The following is a 21,873-nucleotide window of genomic DNA, read 5'->3' as shown; positions in this document are numbered from 1 at the left end:
CCATGACTCAAAGTAGGCAGGATGATTCATCAACATCCATCCATGGTGGATGTTAAACAGGCGATGATGCTCCAATGTATTTCGCAAAGAGTAGGGAAGCTGTCGTCAACACCATGAACAAATTCAAAATTCCTGGCCCAACTACTGCTAGGAAGGCAATGGCAAATACTCAGCATAACCCTTGCCAAGATACAGCTTTGGCAGTCCTGAAGCACTGTAACAAAGAATGGTGCATCAGAATACACACACACACACACACACATTATTTTAGTGGAAAATGCATGGTGCTCAGAGGTGGTATTTACCAAATTTTGGACAAAACCTGATTCCATCATTTCTCCATCGACTCTCAAATTTTAAAGATCAAAAGCAAACCTCTCGCCAGGCCTCTGAGCCAGGATCAGCAAAAAAATCAAAGCTACTTTCAAAATGTACTCTCTGTCTGATAAAAATTAAGCTAATTCTCCATGCCCATTCCCAAAGGGTAGAGGCTATTGTAATCTGTCTGTGTGTTATTGAGTTTGTGTGTAAGTCCAGACACACATCAAAATATATACAATCGTTAATTCTCAAATCCATTGCCATCTATATACCTCGGAGACTCTGCAGTTAAAAGGTCTGTTTTCTGATCGTGAAATTGGAACAAACTTGTCTTATTAGGCATAACTAATGATGGATGCACAGATTCTGTGTGGCAGGTGTGGCCACAGCAATTTGTTTTTCAAGAGAATATTTTCAGCATTTTTCTCACCCCTTGTGCACACCTCATAGCAATGGCTCGACTAATACGTCCGCGTGGCCTTAGGCACAATTGGACAAAGTTGTCTAATTTAAGTACAACATTTTTATGTCTAAATAACCACAAAATTATTTTATACCTTGAATATATATATATATATATGGTGTGTGTGTGTGTGTGTGTGTGTGTGTGTGTGTGTGTGTGTGTGTGTGTGTGTGTGTGTGTCTCTGTACGTGTATGTATGTGAAACTAACCCACACATGCATCGACCAACCCGAGCAGGGTTAACTGACAACTAAAAGAAGGAACAAAACAGGCTGGGTCTTCAAAGGAAATCCCCAAAAGGCGTAATAGAGGATCTTGTTTCTTCATCAGGCGAATAAACGACAGAAATTACGAAAACAACCCCAAGTGAACAGACATTATGAAACGCAAGCAAATAACAGAGCAGACAAAACCTCAATTTGTGCCATTTATGGCACAACAGGTGAAACAAGCGTTACGCCTAGGTCCCCCATCGGGGAAGTGATGTGCGTTGACAAAGTGGAACACGGAGAAAACATGCTATGATATGATATTTCGCTCACAAGGTTCAGACATAGATGGAGGCGGCCATCTTGGATTTTGACGTGGCGACCCAATTTAAAATAGCGGTCTTCCTTATGACGAGATACACCCACACACCAAATTAGAAGTTGGTACTTCGCTTATCTTTCAAGATATTCATCTCACAAATTCAGACATACATGGCGGCGGCCATCTTGGATTTTGACGTGGCGACCCAATTTTAAACAGCGTTCTTCCGTGTGCCTAGATACACCCACACACCAGATTAGAAGTTGGTACTTCGCTTATTTTTCAAGATATTCATCTCACAAGGTTCGGACATACATGGCGGTGGCCATCTTGGATTTTGATGTGGCGACCCAATAGATACACCCACACACCAGATTAGACGTTGGTACTTCGCTTATTTTTCAAGATATTCATCTCACAAGGTTCAGACATACATGGCGGCGGCCATCTTGGATTTTGACGTGGCGACCCAATTTTCAATAGCGTTCTTCCGTATGCCTAGATACACCCACACACCAGATTAGAAGTTGGTACTTCGCTTATTTTTCAAGATATGCAGGTTACAAGGTTCAGACATACATGGCATCAGACATACATGGCGGCGGCCATCTTGGATTTTGATGTGGCGACCCAATTTTAAACAGCGTTCTTGCTTGTGCCTAGATACACCTACACACCAGATTAGAAGTTGGTACTTCGCTTATTTTTCAAGATATTTCGCTCACAAGGTTCAGACATATATATGGTGGCGGCCATCTTGGATTTTAACGTGGCGACCCAATTTTAAACAGCGTTCTTGCTTGTGCCTAGATACACCCACACACCAGATTAGACGTTGGTACTTCGCTTATTTTTCGAGATATTTCGCTCGTTTCAGACATATATATATGGTGGCGGCCATCTTGGATTTTGACGTGGCGACCCAATTTTCAATAGCTTTCGTCCTTATGTCGAAATACACCCACACACCAAATTAGAAGTTGGTACATCACTTATTTTTCAAGATATTCATTTCACAAGGTTCAGACATTCATGGCATCAGACATACATGGCGGCGGCCATCTTGGATTTTGACGTGGGTTGCACCCACACACCAAATTCGAATGCGGTCCTTCGCTTATGCATGCACGCACGCACGCCCGCACGCACGGACGGACGGACGGGAAAGCCATAGTCCCCCTTTCGCTCCGCTGTGCGATGGGGGACAATTACTGCAGTGGCATATATTGTGAAAAAAATACAAGGCAATCGAAAAGTATTAATCCAGCAAACTACGTCATTTTATAAGGATTATTTTATATTATTATTATTATTATTATTATTATTATTTATTGTGTGTGTGTATGTGTGTCTGTGTGTTGCCATTTTCTCAGAGATGGCTGAACGGATCTTCTTCAAACTTTCAGTGGTTCATCAGTGAATGTCAGAGAATGTTTTAGGCAAAAAAAAAAAAAAAAATTGAAAATTTTGAAGAAAATACATTTTTTGGGGGGATTTAAGAAAAATCACTATTAGTCAGGGCCCTTCGGGATATTTTGGTTCAAATTCTTCCAAAAGCATCAAATTTGGCGCAGATGTTGCCCATGCCATACTCTTTCGATTTTTGATGGGCGCCAAGGGCGGTATGATCCGGGGACCATACCGGTCCATCCTGCCATGTCACCTGACCTATGACGTCATATTGAGGATATGCATCCAATCACATGGCGTACTATAAGTGGTCAAAGTTCAAAATGAATCGATCGAAAAATGAAGGCAGGGATCCATTTTTAAGGTTTTCATAAAATCCAATATGGCCGCCAGGTCACAAGACCTATGACGTCATATTTATGACATGTATACAATCATGTATACATGAACCCGGATCAAGATCGCACAAAAATTAAACACAAGGATATGGCATACAGTTCATAAAACATCAAAATCCGTACCTTTGTAATTCGACTGATGAACTGCATATGCCTGAAAATGAGGAAATAGACATGTAAATATTTCCTCTAATTGTCAAAAATAAGGTCAGAGTTCGATTACCCAACCCAGAAACATAAAATGGTGAACCTCACGTAAATCTTGACAAAAAACTCAAAAACCGACATGTTTGACTCAAAAATGACCTTTAAGATGACCTTGAGGTTGACCTTGACCTCGAATCATCAAAATAACATCATAATTGGATTTCTCGACCTCGAAAACCCCTGAAAAGTGGTATCGTACATGATTCCAACCCTTTTGGTTATTTAACTGATTTTCCTCTAATCCAGGTGGCGGCCATTTAGTATTTCGCCAATATGGGGCCCCCGGGGGGGGGGGGGGGCGCCCGTCTTGGCGCCCGTCAAAAATCGAAAGAGTATGGCATGGGCAACATCTGGGCCAGATTTGGTGCTTTTGGAAAAATTTGAACCAAACGGCCCCAAAATATCCCTAAGGGCCCTGACTATATGGTGCCTGAGCCTTTGTAGCTGCATAAAAGGATGTAATATTAAATTATCCCCGAGGTGTGTGTGTGTGTGTGTGTGTGTGTGTGTGTGTGTGTGTGTGTGTGTGTGTGTGTGTATCTTATGTGTGTATCTTATGTGTGTATGTTATGTGTGTGTGTGTGTGTGTGTGTGTGTGTGTGTGTGTGTGTGTGTGTGTGTGTGTGTGTGTGTGTGTGTGTGTATCATGTGTATCTTTTGTGTGTGTGTATCTTTTGTGTGTGTGTATCTTTTGTGTGTGTGTATCTTTTGTGTGTGTGTATCTTTTGTGTGTGTGTATCTTTTGTGTGTGTGTATCGTTTGTGTGTGTGTATCTTGTGTGTGTGTGTGTGTGTGTGTGTGTGTGTGTGTGTGTGTGTGTGTGTGTGTGTGTGTGTGTGTGTGTCTGTGTGTGTGTGTGTGTGTGTGTGTGCTTCTCCCGCTGATTTGTCATTATCTTTTGGTGGAAAATCCACTATACTGTTTCTCATATATTTATATGTTTATTCTTTGTTGATGTGATTTTAATGTGTTTGTTAAACTCCATTTATATGATATTTTATGTTTGTTCAACTACATTTCAAAGCATGAAAACCACAAACAATATAATTAATTGTACAGTAACGGCTAGATGTTACAAGTTAAAAGAAACTAAAGAATTAATTACATGTAAAACCTCAAATATAGTTTACCTATTGACCTGTAGCAAATGTGCGATGCAATATGTTGGTGCATTGATGGGTTCACTGACTGCCTGGATGCAACTGAGGTTGTGGATCTACTGATGTACCATCTATTGATGTGGATCCATGATCGAGATTGTGGATCCGCCGTTTGGAGAGGTCCTGGGCTGAAAGGATCGAAACCTCGAGGAAGAACGGTGGCCAGCTGATGATCCATATATATATATAATAACCACCTTTAGAGGCCATTTTTCCCCGCAAAGCAGGGGTTGGCCTTTTTCGGGAACCGTGGTTGTTGTTGTTTTATTGGTCCCCTTTTTGAAGCAATGTTTTACGGCCGGATGCCCTTCCTGACGCCAACCCTTTTTGCAGCCTTTAACGACAAACAGGGAATTACCAGTGAACTGGTACTCAATTAGCCGACCTCGGAAGGATGACAGGCTGAGGTGAGATGCACCCCCCTGGCGTTAATTCAGCGATCGACCGGGATTCGAACCCAGGATCCTAGGATCCTAAGCCGGCACCCTAGCCGCTAGCCCAACACCAGGGTCAGCTGATGATCCATGCATTCGGGAAAATAGTCAATTGCGTACGGGTTAACGTTCTTGCTTTAGGTGGAGAAACTATGTTTGAGGTTTGCAATTTAAATAAAGTTGAATATGGGATGTTGTAAAATTAACATCATTTACAACAATCCTTTAAATGATTTATATTTAATTTTAGGAACAACCGATACTGTACAATTAATTGTGTGTGTGTGTGTGTGTGTGTGTGTGTGTGTGTGTGTGTGTGTGTGAATAAAAGAGAGAATTGTGAGGAACAGATATGAAAAATCGAGATGTGTGTGTGTGTGTGTGTGTGTGTGTGTGTGTGTGTGTGTGTGTGTGTGTGAATAAAAGAGAGAATTGTGAGGAACAGAAATGAAAAATCGAGATGTGTGTATGTGTGTGTGTGTGTGTGTGTGTGTGTCTTATGCGTGTATCTTATGTGTGTATCTTTGTGTAATATCATATTAAATATAAATTTTCCTTTTTGGGTGTAGGTAAGGAAGTGTTTTAGGCACCTACAAAAAAAAAATAGAAAAAACCAACAAATTGATTTCTTCAAAATGCCATCAGAATTTTAACATCACCGGGGCAACGTGGGGTACTCTTGCTGGTATAGGAATAAATGAATAACACCCCAATTTCCCTTTACCATGGCATGTGTTTGTCCCGACGAAAATACGGAAACCTCTGTTTGGTCCAACCGTAGGTTTTTGAAGGGGACCAAACACTTAGTATTGTCCCAGGGCCCATTATGGCCTGGTAATGTACCTGTGTATATACATATCACATATGTGTAAATGTGTATGTGTGTGTGCATGTAAGTGTATGTAGGTGTGTGTCGGTGTGTACATGTGCATGTATATACGTGATAAAGAGTCGGTGCATGCACTTTACAGGCCTTTGAATAACAATGTAACCTCTCAAACAGAGAAGTGATGCGATTTAGTTCATAATTCATGAGCGTAACTTTAAATGGTGAAAAATTAATTGAAATCGCCGATATTCCCGTGGCCCGTCTGCAGTGCACAAAGGAAAGATTGCTTCTCCCAAGTGAACAGACATTACGAAAAACGCAATTTATTTCTGAGCGCAAACACGCGTCCCTATATCATAGAAGGCACTATTTTAACCCCAGTAGCAAGGTATGTCATGTAATGACCATGTAAACACGACTGGCTTTGACTCCCTCAAAGTCACATCCTCAACTATTCCTCCTTGCACCAACATCAATGCACTTAATTATACACTCTGACGAGGTATTGTTTGAAATTGCATTTCTATCCTTGACCTCATCAATGGGATTGAGGGCATGGCCCTTGGCGAGGTGCACGATGATGAAGACGGTTTTGGGTAAATTGCTGCTGCGTGGAACCTGCCGGTGTGAGACTCAAACCACAACACCGTAAGCCGCCCACCGCCTCCTCGGGACTCGAGCCGCGCGCGAGGGTTCGATTACCATGGCGGTTAACGCTCCGTGCCAGCAGATCAATGGGAAAACGGATTTGCAGAAATTGGCTTACAGTGTCCAATAACTCCGAGTAAGGTAATAACAAGCAGGAAAAAAGTTTCGGAATTTCCTTAAGGGTTGGACGAAGAAAAAACCGATGCACATTTCCTTGATAAATTAACTTGTCATTCTCCACTCATCAAGAAGAAACAACATTTGACCGATAGAGGTCGATCCCAGGACTGGTGGTCTCTCTTCCATGGAGAGGTTCAATGGGACTTCCTGCGATTTACAATAACTGCCACGACCGGCCTGTGCTGTATTATCCCCAAAAGTGATTGCACCATCCTTAAGCTAATAAGGGACGAGCTCTTCTGTGGCTCAGTGCTGGAACACCAAACCAAGACTAACACCCCCCGCTATGTACAGCTCTCTGTCCAAGGCAAACTTAATGAGGAGACCTTTGATTTGCACCACCACACTTCAATAATTAATTCCTAGTGCAACAGCAGGACATCGGAAAAGCAATTAGCACTGCCAGCCCAAACGACTGAGGTTATAAAAAATAAATGTCCCGTTTTTTAAGGGGAAACAAGCAAAACGCGAACTTCACAAGGAAAAGTCTTCCCAAAACTGTATTAAAAAGTGCTTGTGCTCCAGTAATCATAAATCATTGGCGTGCTCCATGCCATGCGCAGGCTCGTGCGGCCGTAAACCTGCCATCCGAGGCCTACACTTCATGGGCAAATCAGCTATTTCATGATGTAAAAACCTCAAACATGCAAACAACTCTCCTCTATGACCAGTAATACTTGGCACAAGGGGAGATCGCATGAAACAGCGTTAACTCGTGATTAGTGTGACTCTTCCTTCAAAAGGTGGTGTTTTACTTTGAACCTATGAGGACGCCAGATAAAGCGGAATGAAATAAAATGGAAACAAGGTGATTTTAAGCAGATTATCGTGAACTAAAGATTGAGAAGAACGAGGACTGCTGGAATGGGATTCCATGAAAAAATGATCAAGTAGAGTACATTATTTCGTGTGTACAGGTACAAAACACGAGGAAGGCACCAACAACCCATAGTAAGCATCTGTGTATTAAGAGCATGGGTTTAAAATGGATAAATCCATTCAAAAGTCGCAACAAGAACACTATAATTTTCCTTTCAATCAAGCTGCACAAAACAGCCTCACATTACACATGCATGCCAAGAAGTTCACGAAACAAGGCTGTGAGAGCTTAACTCGTACATCTGTAACCATAATGGTGATACTGAGCCAGGGCTGCAGTCGCGTCCCTACTTTTTTTTGAGGTTAATAACAACAAAATACATTTTAAACAAGACCGATAGTCTAACAACGGCGTAGCCGGGCTTGTTTGATACTTTAGTTGAAGAGGATTGTATGACCTGGGTGGGCATACCAGTTAACAGTTAGCAAATAGTGTAAATATGAAAAACAATCTGAATTCAGGCATGGACAGCTGGTTCGTGAATGACTTCGGTAAAAAAACGGCAAATGGCAAACCATGAACCAATAAATTCCACATTCCTGTGGCACCTTCAGTCGAATGACAGGCATTGACAGCAGGTTCGTGAATGACTTGCACAAAAAAAACCTTCCCAGTCTGAATGTTGCTATATCCAGTCAATGGCGAAACTGCTAATGGGGAATCCGCGAATATCATGGATGGAAAACCATTACGTCATTTCCTCATTCTGCTTTTAGCTCAATATCTCTATATTTTCATTCCAAACAGCATCATTCATCGTTCCCATCACAAATTAATACCATGGTATCGATATATTCAAAATATAATGTTAAATCACGATTATATTGAGATTGAACAAACCAGCGAACTGTGATCATCATCTGTTCACTTCACGTCATCATGAACTGTTCTGATTTGGGAGCAAGCTCCGTGTTGATCGCATTTCAAAATCATGTCTATTGAGGAATTTCTGAAACCAGGAACCTACCTTACGACACGCGCTGGGACCCGAAACGTTCCACAGAAAGTTATTATATTTCCTTTTAGTAAAATATGAAACTGTAACGGTTACCAAACGCTGTCCCCTGTCATGTGACCAGATCCTCAGCTCTGATTGGTGTACGTTTGTGGGGACATACATACGGACAGAGAAACGCTGTTCTGGATGGCATTGCCCTACGGGATACGCCGTAAAAACCTTCTTATTATAGACAAGGCTGACTGACATTGGCCTCAAAAATTCACTCCAGCTTACTAGAAAGTAGGAAGGTACCTGGATGCCACAAGGCTAGTATCGGTCTCTATACTAGAATAGATGTCCCAAGACTGGTATCAGGGCCTATACTGGGCCCATAGTTGGTCAAACACTTGGAATATGTCTTTCAATCCTGACAAATCTCACACTCTCGCCATCTCTGTCTGAAAAGACTGTCTGGCAAACCATGCTATCTACTTTCAATGAACAATCCTCTTGAGGAAGTTCAGTCATTCAAACTCTTGGGTCTCACTATCAGCCATGATTTTTTTGTGGGCAAACTATATTTCAAAGTTGGCCTCCAAAGCCAGCTGCCATTGAGCATCTTTCATCATACAAAGTCGTTCATTGGCACACCTGAACTTCTATCCACCTGCAAGGCCTTCATCCGCAGCCTGAAGAAGTACTGCTCTCCCCTCTGGGCTGTCTCCCTTGCCTCACATTTTCCTCAGCTTGACGCCATCTAAACCAAGGCCTTCAAGATCAATGGAATCACCCTCAATTAGGATGGGTCTATCACGTCGTCATTGCAGACAGCTCGGTGGTCTCTCCGTATTCAACTGCCTCCTTTATGGTCTTGCACCATCTGCTCTTTCCGTGCTTTGTCCCCCACGGTTTATGTAAGGCTCACATGGTCCACCATTAACCCCCATCAAGTGAAACTTCCTAAATCCAGGATTACTGTTCACCTCCACACATTTGTTCCTCTTTTTCTCCAGCCAATGGAGTCAACTTCCACATCCTCTTCAATCCCATTCTTCCCTCCAGGTATTCAAAACATCTGTTCACAACCATCTCAAATCGTCCCCAATCCAAAACCATGATGTTTTCTACCCTCGTTAACCCCACTAATATCCCTCTTCCTTCGAATTTTCCAGTTTTCTCTCCTTGGAGGTTCCTTCCACATGCATGCACGTTTTGCTTCCTGTTACGTCCTGATCCGTTCAGTGTACTTGCTTTTCCACGAGCCTCAAATATGTACAAAAAAGACATCATTGTATTTTAATGGTAATCACAAGGCCAATATCACAAAATGGTCAAATATATGTGTGTGTGTGTGTGTGTGTGTGTGTGTGTGTGTGTGTGTGTGTGTGTGTGTGTGTGTGTGTGTGTGTGTGTGTGTGTGTGTGTGTGTGTGTCGTTGAAGCTGAAGGGAAAGGTGTATGCTGCATGTGTGAGAAGTGTTGTGATTTATGGGAGCGAAACATGGGTCATGAATGTAGAGCAGCAACGAAGGCTGGAAAGGGTGGAAATGCGAATGGTTCGGTGGATGTGTGGAGTATCTGATGTGAGAGAGAGGAAGACAAATGATGAATTGCGAAAGATGATGGGAATAGAGCCTGTGATTGATGCTGTGAGGAGGAGCAGGTTGAGATGGTTTGGTCATGTGTTGAGGAAGGATGAAAGTGACTGGTTGAGAAGAGTGATGGAAATGAATGTAGAAGGAAGTAGAGGACGGGGAAGACCGAGAAAGACTTGGCTAAAGATGGTGGAAGAAGAAATGCGGGCAAGGGGGTTAACAAGGAGAGATGCAGAAAACAGGGCAAAATGGAGAAGATTGTCATGGGGACCGCAAGGCTAACCCCCGCTCTAGCAGGGAAAATGGCCTTAAAATGCATGTTGTTGTTTGTTTTTGTTGTTGTTGTGTGTGTGTGATTTTAACTTGTGTTCTGAACATCATGACCTAGTGGTTCAGAAGACAATGCTAAACAGGCCATTTCATGACATTATTTTCCATATCCAGTAGACCTCTTCTATTCGCTGGGAGAACATCTGTTGTTGTTAAACGAGCACCTTTCTTTTGTTGCCACCAGTCCAAGCTATGCAGCAGTGTTTCAAAGAGGTTTACACTTAGAAACGTACATGGTAGGAAACCTGTTTATGACAGGCTTTTTTTTGTAAGTGTCGGATGTCATCAGTACTTGGACTAATAAAAGCTTTCTTGTGACGATACAGCCAACGTCACAACAAATAAGGACTTGCACCAATGTCCTCCAATCTCCTACCCACTCGCATCCCCAGGTTGTAAGCCTTGTTCGGCTGAAGTCCCATTTATATAATCAAGTGTAAAATAAGGTGCAGGTGCAAAATTATAAACATCTTCTTTTGAATTTTGAATCTCTCGTTTGGTTGGCATTGGCTTTGCTCAATTGTCAGCAGAATGCATGCCTGCAGGTAGGGCGTGGCTGCACCTGCAAAATCTCATATTGCATTTTAAGCCCGCCATCTTGATGCATTCCTCGCTATACAATAAGGCTAAGAACTACATGGAAGGTGGACCATTTCCAGTTTTGAAGCTGGCCTTCATCTGAACACGTGAAAGTAAAACTTCTAACCCACCACATACGCAGCTGAGAGCCGTATCACTCTCAATGATGAACATGAATATTCCACAGCAACCCTGAAGAGGGCCATTTACTTGATCCCATCTCCAGTGGCCGATTGATTAAATATGCTGTATGCTTTAATCAGCTCTGCGAGGAAGATGAGCTGATGTCTGCACATGGCAGTTGCATGTTATAGTCCTCATTGTTGCCACGGCTGTCGCTTATACCATCGTTTGTCTGCCCCCCCCCCGCCCCCCCCCCCCTACTGTGGAATTTGCTTCACAATTAAAAACTATTCCTTCTTTACAGTGATATAAGGCACATGGAAGAAATGTATAATTTTTATGGAAATCGTCCCAAACAAGGCATAAAGCCACACTACATAAGGGGTGAAGGGAAAGTTCGAAAAAGATAAGGATAAAGCAAAACAAAATAAAATAAAGAAAATCAGTGATTGCAGACCCCCGCAAGGACATGTTTGTGGTGTATTTTGTGGGATGTTTTTTTATTTTGTTAAAATATTGGTACAAAATGTTTTTGTTTTACTTGATCCCATCTGAATTTTAACAAAAAGAATTTGTTAAAAATGAAATTTTTGGTTAAAACAAATATGGCAGCCGAACCACGTGACTAATGACGTCATTTTTTTCCTCCACCAATTTATCCCTAGATGACGCTCAAGAAATTTCATCTTCATTAGATGAAGTTTTGTACTTGTCAAATCATAACGTCATAATGGAGGCACCTGTGACATAATTAACATATGTTATTCCCCATGGTGAGTTCTTTACAATGAGCCATGTCTCAATTTTTTCTATGCAGCACTTTTGGAGATATAGAGGTGCAAGGTTTTTCGGTTTTTCCAAGATGTACCACATGACCTATGACGTCAAAATTATCATTAAAATTCTGCAGGAGTTGCACCTATGGTGAAAATTTCCTGTTAATCGGACCAACGGTTGCAGAGAAAAGCATACTTATTCTGTGCGGACAAAGAGACAGACAGACAGAGAGACCCAAATGCAATACCCTCTCCTCTGGCGAGGGTAAAAATCAACAAAACATCCAACACGCAGGAAGCAGCAGAAGTCAGGTAGAAGTTCCATCAAAAGAATCATATTAGGAGAAAATAAACGTAGTACATGGGATTGGAACCTGGGAACACAACAGCATGAGCTTCGTGCTCAAATGGGAACGGAAAACAGTACAACATCTGCTGCTTCGCGTATTTCATTCAACATCGGTATCCACCTCCATATTCCTTGGAATGCCAAACTTTCTTGACTTTTTTCTCTCACAACTGCACGGGTTTCCTGCTCCATGCCAGTGACATTACCATCTGGTTACCGGTATCTACGATGGGTGCATTACCTTCTGGAAGGCCAGCATATTCTGCACGAGGAGTGCCACTTTTCATCTGAATCCAGTCAAAGTCATCTCTGCCATCCTGGATATAGCCACACTTGGAATAATCTTCTTCAAAATCACAAGATCCTGGAACAACAACAGCACAGCAACAATAAAGTGAAAGAAAACAAAAACCCAATTATATAAATGATATTGCTTCCCTTGTATGTGCTCTGCGAGTTCATGCTCATTCTCATTCTGAACCAACCAAACTCATCCTAATTCATAGATCAATTCCCACATGGACAATGCTGGCTGAAGATTTAAACAGGAAGTTATTCCATTGGGAAAAGTGTGAAGAACCCTGTCCTCCAGCACAGCTGTCTTACCCATGAGCTGCTGTGCTCTTACTACATCACAACACCCGGATGGACAGTAACAAGGTTGTTAAAAAGGTTAAAAAAACCAAGTCACTTTCCAAGGAAACATTTTGGCATTAAACGCATGTGTAGCCCCATTATGTCACTCCACAGGGCGTTCGCTCCAAGCACTCTTTTCATCCTGCTGGCATCTTCGGAGAAAACCCAAACGAGCCTGAAAAATCCTGGCATTAATGGTCAAAGGGGGGCCTGGGCTCTCAAACTGATCTGCGAACAACGTGCACCAGTCTTGCAGCGCACGCAGAGCAGAGTGCGCCATGGCTGCACCACACGGGGCCATATAAACAGCTGTCGTGAACAGGGCAACTGCCAGAGGATATCAGATGGTATTGGGCAAGTATGCAGAACTTTGGTGCTACTTCTGTTCAGGCCTCATGGTTATCTAATAGTGTGGGCCATCGCCTTTGAAATTATGAGGCGTATAGCAATGGTACACAGTACTGATGTACACCAATCAGAGTGAGTTCAGCAAAAAGCAGACGCAGGTTGGCCTGATGTGGGATGAAAGCATGGTGTGGAGATTCTGATGTACCATACTTTGTTACAGGGTGTCGGTGATGCCGAACCAGTTTATATGCAAGTGTTGTTATTGTTGGTGTTGCATAGCCCCGGACAGTTCTCTCGAACAAGCCCGCACAGGCACGGAGAGAGATGATCAATCTCCCAGGAACCACCCAGAGATTTCCATATCCATGAGGGTGTACCTCTGCCTTCACTAGGTCAGGGCCACGACAGAGTTAGAGAGAGAGAAAAGAGATGGAGAGGCAGAGACAGAGGCAGAGGCAGAGAGAGGGGAAGAGGGGGAGAAGGGAAGAGGGGGAGGAGGAGAGGGGAGAGGGGGAGGAGGAGAGGGCAAGAGGGAGACAGAGGGAGAGGAGGAGAGGGAGATGGGGAGAGGAGGAGAGGGGTAGGGTGAGAGGAGGAGAGGGGGAAAGGGGGATAGGGGGAGAGGGAGGGAGAGGGGGAGAGGGGGAGAGGGAGAGAGGGGGAGAGGGGGAGAGGGAGAGAGGGAGAGAGGGAGAGAGGGAGAGAAGGAGAGAAGGAGAGAGAGAGGGAGAGAGGAAGAGAGGGAGAGAGGAAGAGAGCGAGAGAGGAAGAGAGGGAGAGGGAGAGAAGGAGAGAGGAAGAGAGGGAGAGAGGGAGACAAGAGGGAAAGGGCCAGTCCATGGGAACCATTGGCACTCTGACCCTGACCGCGCTGCCCTGAAGAATCCAGGCAGGAGGGAAGAATGAGGAAGATTTTGGCCTCCGACTTGCGTTGGGAGTTACAACCACCACGAAGAGGCATCCCAGATAGTTGTTCTAGGCAAGTGTTATACTGGATGGTTTGCCATTGCCTTCCCACAGTAGTTATGGAAGAAATTTGGAATTTGTTCAAGGTGCCAGTGATAGCTCACCAATTCTTTATAAAGGACACCGTTGGCTGAAGGTGGCACAGTGGGATCTTTAACGTCCACAAACTAATGCTAGTAGACGGGACACACAGTTCACCGTCCATCCGATTGATGAATCATCATGCCTGTGAAACACCGGGATGACAGTTTATAACTGTGACGGTATTCGAACGCATGCTAGACGGCTTAGAGGCGATGTACCTGCAGGTGTGTGTACCTGTAGGCCATCCTGCAAGCCTGTGGTGTGGAGAGGGAACAGCCAACGGAACGACAGGAAGCTCTCAGGCAACCCATAGAAGCACTAAATGAACATACAGTGCATGGTCTGGGTTTGCATCAAGCAGCATACTAATGGGACCATTAGTCCAGTCATTGTCGACAGCAAACGAGACGCATGCCAGAGTTCAAGTTCAGCAAAGCACTATTTCATACGCTAGAGTAACGTGTAACGTCCATTTCATTGTCCCGACAAATTATGTTACTAAGTTCGAAATGGCAGGTATTTTACCACGGATTATATAACTGGCAGATTCAAATCCATGGGGAAATTTGGCATCTATGGGGGAGGAGGAAATTCTTCCTTAGGAAATGCCCCGCTGAGTGCGGAGAGAGAGAGGCAGCGCCATTGTTGTGACGTCGCTGGTACCCTGAGTACCAATGGAAGTGACGGAACCTGCCCCAAGCTCAGGGGCTGTGTTTTGTCTAACAGTCCTGTGTGGTATCTCCCTAGTCCCTATACAACCGTGTTTAACCATAAAATGACTTGAGGAGGCATCATTACCCCCCCCCCCCCCCCCCCCCATGAATTTCGCGATTTCTTCGCAACCACTTGATATTACACCACACCGTTTCATGACTTTTTCTTTCGAGTCTTGCACATCTTTTGATAGCAAATTTTGTGCATATGTATAACAAACCAAATTTGGTATATCAAGCACTATGTGCATGCCAAATTTGGTAACGATCAAGCATTCTATATCTGAGATCTTAGGGGGGCATCATGCCCCCCCCCCCCAATCTTTTGAAGTCCAAAAAAGCACAGTCCTTTTCGGGTTAATCCATGAAGAACAAAAACAAAATCATCAACGTAACAGCTTCAACTCAGCTTAATGCACCATAATTGGTAAATGTTTGTCTTGAAAAAACTCACAGCACAGGTAAATGAAGATGTTCAAAAAATGAGTTACCAGTTTCAGCCCATTAAGTTCGGTACCTCCAAAAAGTGAACCAATTAACAAAGTACATCCAGCAGAGAGCAAATTAAACTCTCAATCACGGCAGAACCAAACCGTTAAAAAAAAAAAAAGGCCTTCGACAATCTTAGCCCGAGCAGCTTGTCCGGAATCCTCATTCAAACAGGTATTAAATTTAATCCTAATGGATGGCTAAGAACTGTCAATAAAAAACAATAAGCCATGAAATGCATCTCTTTGTAAAATGTTGAACAATGGTGTTATGGTGTCTGTTTCCTTCAGGCATATTTTGTGCTTTTAAAGCTCCTGTTAATATAATTTGTCACTGTGCTGAGTCAAAGCAGGCCCAGCGTTGCCTCTCACCTGGGATGGCAGGTGAAAGTGACTTGTCCTCACCAAATTATTCATGAAACAAGACCGATAGTCTAACAGCGGCGTAGCCGGGCTTGTTTGATACTTTAGTTGAAGAGGATAGCATGACCTGGGTGGGAATACCAGTTAGCATATAATGCGAGTATTAATTTTTTGTTTCAATAAATTCCACATTACTGCGCCACCTTCAGTCGAACGTCAGGCATTGACAGCAGGTTCGTGAATGACTTGCACGAAAAACGTACCCAGTCTGAATGTTGCTATATCCAATCAATGGCGAAACTGCAAATGGGAAATCCGTGAATGTCCCGGATGGAAACCTTGACGTCATTTCCTCATTCTGCTATAAACTCAATATCTCCACATTTGCATTCCAAACAGCATCATTCATCATTCCAATCACAAATTAATTATTAGTACTAGCAACGGTACCTGCCCTACGGGCGGGGCTTCAATTGGGAGGCCCAAATGAAAAGGCTAAATATCAGAAATTGAAGGCTTTTTTTCTTTTAAACGATTTACATAAACATCCGTTAAATCTCGATCGGGGCAGCCGTTTGTACGGCACCTGGGAAAATAACCTCATGCGGGAGCAAGTATCAGCAGGATGTGGCAGTGTGGGAGTCCACGTTTCTGATCCTCCTTCATGCCGAAGTAGCCCACCACTTCTCCAAGCATTCCGCTCTTCAGATCCACCATGAGAGATTTAAGCTTGATACTGAAGACGCATGCAGTTAGTACTCCCGATGTCGTATGTACTCCTGACACGTGTTTCCTTCATTGTAAAAACTACCAACTCAACAGTTAAAAGGATTTTGAGCTGATCGGTGTTACGGCCTTGGAAAGATGGATGGAGCCAGCGATCTGTTAGCGTATTCACCGCCCAAATAGCTATGTGGAATTCTCTCATGTAGAGATTAAATGTCGTTTGAACTTTGGCAGAGGTCATTATTTACTTTTAATGATGTTTATATACGAATGATGTTTAATGATGTTTATTGTTTATATTGGTTTTGGGTCGTCCTTTCCGCATACCTCGTGGGATTGTGAGTTGGAGAGACGGCCGTGATGCCGGGGAGAGGGTTGGAATTCTCTCAAGCAGGGATTCAACCCGTGTCCTTATAAAATGTCTTTGTCCGAGGTCACCGAGTCCGATCGATGCAGCCGTGCAGCGATCGGTGCAGCCGTTTGTGCGGCACCCGGGAAAACAACATCGTCACAATGAAAACATCGTCACAATGAACATTATGCGAACGCGAATGTTATGCGGGAGTCCAAACCTGAAAATGCTGGAGACTAAAGCTGAAATTTTTAAAACAATATAGCCTATTTTACTCCAGGGGATCCCACGATTAACCACCCAAAATATCGTTGCGATCGGTTCAGTCATTTTTGCGGTACCTTCGAATGGACAGACAGACAGACAGACGGACATTTGGTGAATTATAGTAAGATAGTATTGAATGAATGAATGAATGATCGTTTTAAGGCCATTTTTCCCCGCTAGAGCGGGGGTTAGCCTAATAGTAAGATAGTAAGATAGTATTAATATATCAAAATATAATGTGAAATCACGGTTGTATTGAGATATTATCAAACCAGCGAACCGTCATCATCTGTTCACTTCCGGACTCGGAAACAAGATCCGTGTCGATCGCATTTCAAAATCATAATTGTATTGAAGAATTCCCGAAACCTACTACCGAGTAAAATATGTAACTGTACTAGTTACTAAATGCTGTCCCCCTGTCATGTGACCAGATCCTCAGCTCTGATTGGTGTACGTTTGTGAGGGACATACAGTACATACAGTACATACATACATACATACATACATACATACATACATACACCGGACAGACAGAGAAACGCAGTTCCAGGGGGGCATTGCTCTATGGGTTATGCTGTAAAAATGGCTGAATAAGGCTTAGATATGACGCGGATAAGGCTTACATGTTTAAAAGCTCTTATTGCTCAATTTGGCAATAATTTAGGCCAACCTATCAGACTGGAACATTGCCACAACATATTTGTCTTCCATTCCCTGTAGGTGTGCCCCCTTCTCCCGCTTTGGAGTGGAGAAACCCAATGTGACAGAAATGTCATGAATCTCTAGCACTTAGGATCCACTCCATGAAAAAGGTTTGTCAATCTTCCTTCCCATGTGGTTTCAGCCATATGATTTAATCCACTATTTGATGGTCAAGTAACACTAGTGAATAGTTGTTGAGACAGTCAAATGCTTCACCTTAGTTGCATGCACACGGATCACATAAATTGTACCCAATTAAAAATAAGGATTTACAAAACTATGATGGATTGGATAACCTAATGGAATCTATTGATGCTACATGGTTAAAAAGTAGAGACAAACATTCAATATTATCTGGTCAATAAATCAGTAATGAAGAGATGCAGCATGTGATCCCCTGGCCCTGTCTGAGTTGCATGCAACTATTCACAATATCAATCATGGAAAAGCACAAGGATCTCAGTTACTTAAGGAGGGACAAAAGTGAGTGTCCTTGCCACTAACTCAACCCGCAAGACAATGAATCCGCTGAGCATGTCGATCACGGTCTCCTGGGTGTTAATGAAAAACAGCGATATTTGCAGAACACCACTTACAGAAAGTACAGCAAATACACAACAGAGTACACTGCCGGTCCCATTCAGGTAACAACAGATATATACAATGCAACAGCACATCAACATAGAAAGCTGGAATTTGGCGTGCCGACGGACATCGAAGCCGATACACCGGGAACAATCACAGAACCATCAAAAAGTCTGTAAATGAAAATTTATGTTAAAAAAAACATTTTATACGCATCCGTTAAATAAAAAAAAACACTTCAATCGATATTTGTCATTTGAAAATTGTAATTTATATTTGTTAGGGTAATTTCTAACCCGAACCCTACCCTACCCTACCCTACCCCTAACCCTAAGTTGTTAGGTAAATATCATAAACTGCAAAGGGTAGGGTTGTTAGGGTAGGGACCTGGAGGGAAGAATGGAGGGAAGAATTGAAGACCTGGAGGGAAGAATGGGATTGAGGAGTGTGGAAGATGGTTCCACAGGTGGGGAAAAAGAGTAACGATCTACTGTAAACTGCAAAATAAAAACCTCAATGAAAATCTACGTTAAAAACCGAAAGCACGTCCTTCAAAAATAAAGAATACAAAATATTTACTCAATTTATATCTAGAAGGAGATCGGTGATGTTTGGCTATAATCATAAAGGATTCTATTTATTATGTACCTCCATATTATGAAACACGGTTCGTTATTGCTTACAATGTGTAAGCATACCTCACTAGTATACATATAAAACGAATTGATGTGAGCAATACAATGTTTAACCAATTTTTTGCATGCATAGTCGAGGGTCATGGAAGAGCTCGGACACTGAATGGATCAGGACGTAACAGGATGCAAAGAGAGAGACGGAGACAGAGACAGAGACCAACAGCAGAGTTGAAGGCCAAGGAAGAGGGAGATTTGGCCAAATAAAGGGTGTGTGTAGGAATGGGGGGCAGGAGAGGATGCATGGGGTGGAAAAGATGAAAAGATAAGAAAACTCCAAGGACGGAAAAGTATAAATATGGATAGTGTATGGATTTTGGTGGTGTTAACGGGGGTAGAAAATATCATTGTTTTGGATTGGGGACGAACTGAGTTGGTGGAGAACAGCTGTCTTGAAGACCTGGAGGGAAGAATGGGATTAAGGAGTGTGGAAGATGGTTCCACAGGTGGGGAAAAAGAGTAACGAATGAGTGTAGGTGGACAGTGAGCCTGAATATAGGTAGTTTAACCAGAAAGTGGTTCATGGTGGACCATGTGTGCTCTGCAGAAACCTGGGGGTTGGGGGAAATAAAACATTGAAATAGCAGAGGGTACAAGACTGGAAAGGGGGCGGTAGAAGACAGAGAGGTGTCCATTATGCAAAAAAAAGAAGAAAGAAAAAAAAAAAGACTTTGTGGCTCCCATATGAACACATACCTCGTAGAGTAGATTATCCTCTCTGAAGGGGTTTTTTGCAACGAAACATGAAGTTATATAAATATATCAGCTCAGATGGCAGAGCACTGGTACGGTTCACCAAAGGACCTGGATTTGATTCCTGATCTGGGCGTGCAATTTTTATTTTTTTGCATACAAGATCGAGGCTCGTGTAAGAGCTAACATTAATGACAAAAAACAAACGGACACAAGACGAAATAAAGGGAGCGGGAGACAAGATGGGGAGAGAGGGGGAAGTATACAAGTACAACATTTGAGAGCAGGGACATCGGGAGATCTGTGGGAGGGAGAGGGCTTGGGGGGAGGAGGCGTGGGAATGGGTGTGGGGGGCGGCGAGGTATAAAACATAGACACTGCTAGAACTTCCAGAAAAGAAATCGGTATTTCAGAAAAGTAGATCTGGGGTGAATTAACAGGGGTAGAAAAGATCAAGGTTTTGGATGGGGGAAGATAAGAGATGGTGGTGGACAGCTGTTTTAAAGACCTGGAGGAATGAGTGGGATTGAAGAGGGTGAAGGAGTTTGTTCCAGAGGCAGGAGAAAAGAGGAATGAAAGAGTTAAGGTGAGCGTAGAGTCTTGATTTTGGCAATTTCACCAGAAGAGGGTTGCTGGCAGATCTTGTGCGACCTGTAGGAGTATTTGTGGGACACAGCAGAGACCTAGCTGGGACTAGGCCAGAGAGGAGTCGGTGGAAGACACCGACTGCCTGCGGTGGGTGAGTGAAAGGCCCCTCGGAGTTCGCTTCATCGTGGGAGATTCCACAATGATTCTGAAAGCTTTGGTTTCAACAGCGTGAAGCTGAGCTAGGTATGAGGAGGAGCACCAGCCCAGAGGAGAGAACAGTATTCCATTGAGCTGCGAATGAAAGCCTTGTATGTGGTGAGAAGCTCAGGTGTGCCGAGGAAGGACTTCGCACGACGGAGAATGCCCAGTCGGCCACTGGCTTTGGAGGCCAGCTTGGATATGTGGTTTTCCCTGGAAAGATTATGGCAGATTGTGAGACCCAAGATATTGAGTGACAGAACTTCTTGGAGAGGATTGTTGAGAAAGTAAAATTTAAAAGTAAAAGTAAAATTGTTTTCCCCACATATGTCAACGAAGAAACAGGAAGTTTGTTTTCTCTGGCCCGAACAGGACCTCAACGAAACAGGAAGTTGGTTTTCTCAGGACCGAACAGGACCTCATGCTTTTTCGAATTGGTCTTGTCTCATTTTAAGTTGTTTTTCTTTTTTTTTTCCCCAAGACTTACCTTGTTCTATTTTTTAATATGACAAGTGCCTGTTTCAGTGTGAGTCATTGATAGGTAGTCGTCTTCATGGTTGTCATTTCCTTCTTTGCCTTCTCAGAAGAATTGTATCCAACCACAACTGAAATCCATTTGCAGTTCCGGCAAAATACACCGTCACAGAGCATGATTGTGAATGTTAAAGATCCCTCGTTATCGTTCTGGGGATGCAGCACCATGGCCTGATTCTGGATTTTTGCCTCCGAGTCATTGCAGGCTCAATGTGTCATCAGCATGGTGAAAGTAGTGCTGTCACTGGTTGCTTGTGGCAAATGAAATCCTCCCCTGCCAAGCTCGAGAGTGCCCTGTCTGTTCAGATTCTCACTCGTTATCTTTTTGACATGAGTACCTGTGGTACAATGTGGATGTTAAAACTTCAACTGATATATTTCACAATATCTATCTCCAGCATTGGGACCGGGCCTACAGCAGTCAGTAACCCAGTGTTGGGATACTTGGGAACATCCTCTCATTTTTAGATCTTCATGAGTGACTGACTTCTTCATAGCTGATGTTTGTCGCCATAAAAAGCCACAGACGGATTCCTGTTGTTGTGAGCACATATTTTAAAAAATCCAGAATTCCTGTTTGTATCGGCACTGGACCTCTTCCTGGAAGCCTCTTATTTTGGAATATCCAATCGATGAACCTTGACCACCCAAATTGCTGATTGTGCTGATATGGATTTGTGTCTTTCAGCCAGGCCGCAGGATTTAAACGCAGACTGCATCATTTAATTGTGGTGGTCAATTGCAATACAGATATTTTGTTATGGCTAAGGCCTGTACACTGCT

General features: G+C 43.1%; 1 protein-coding gene across 4 annotated transcripts in view; it reads right to left on the bottom strand.

Annotated features, from left to right (window-relative positions):
- LOC137438851 (receptor-type tyrosine-protein phosphatase kappa) overlaps positions 1–21,873 on the bottom strand; it is a 493,330-nt gene that overhangs the window by 453,805 nt on the left and 17,652 nt on the right. For all 4 annotated transcript variants that reach the window (XM_078767331.1, XM_078767333.1, XM_078767332.1 and 1 more), the window contains exon 2: positions 12,394–12,516. In XM_078767331.1, the coding sequence (XP_078623457.1) occupies positions 12,394–12,516 (123 nt within the window). The remainder of the gene's footprint in view (positions 1–12,393; positions 12,517–21,873) is intronic.

Source organism: Myxine glutinosa, chromosome 13, assembly GCF_964187855.1.
Source record: "Myxine glutinosa chromosome 13, kmMyxGlut1.1, whole genome shotgun sequence".
NCBI classification, from domain to species: Eukaryota; Metazoa; Chordata; class Myxini; order Myxiniformes; family Myxinidae; genus Myxine; species Myxine glutinosa.
Note: the sequence above shows the minus strand (reverse complement) of the source record. Positions and strands in the feature narration are given on the sequence as shown.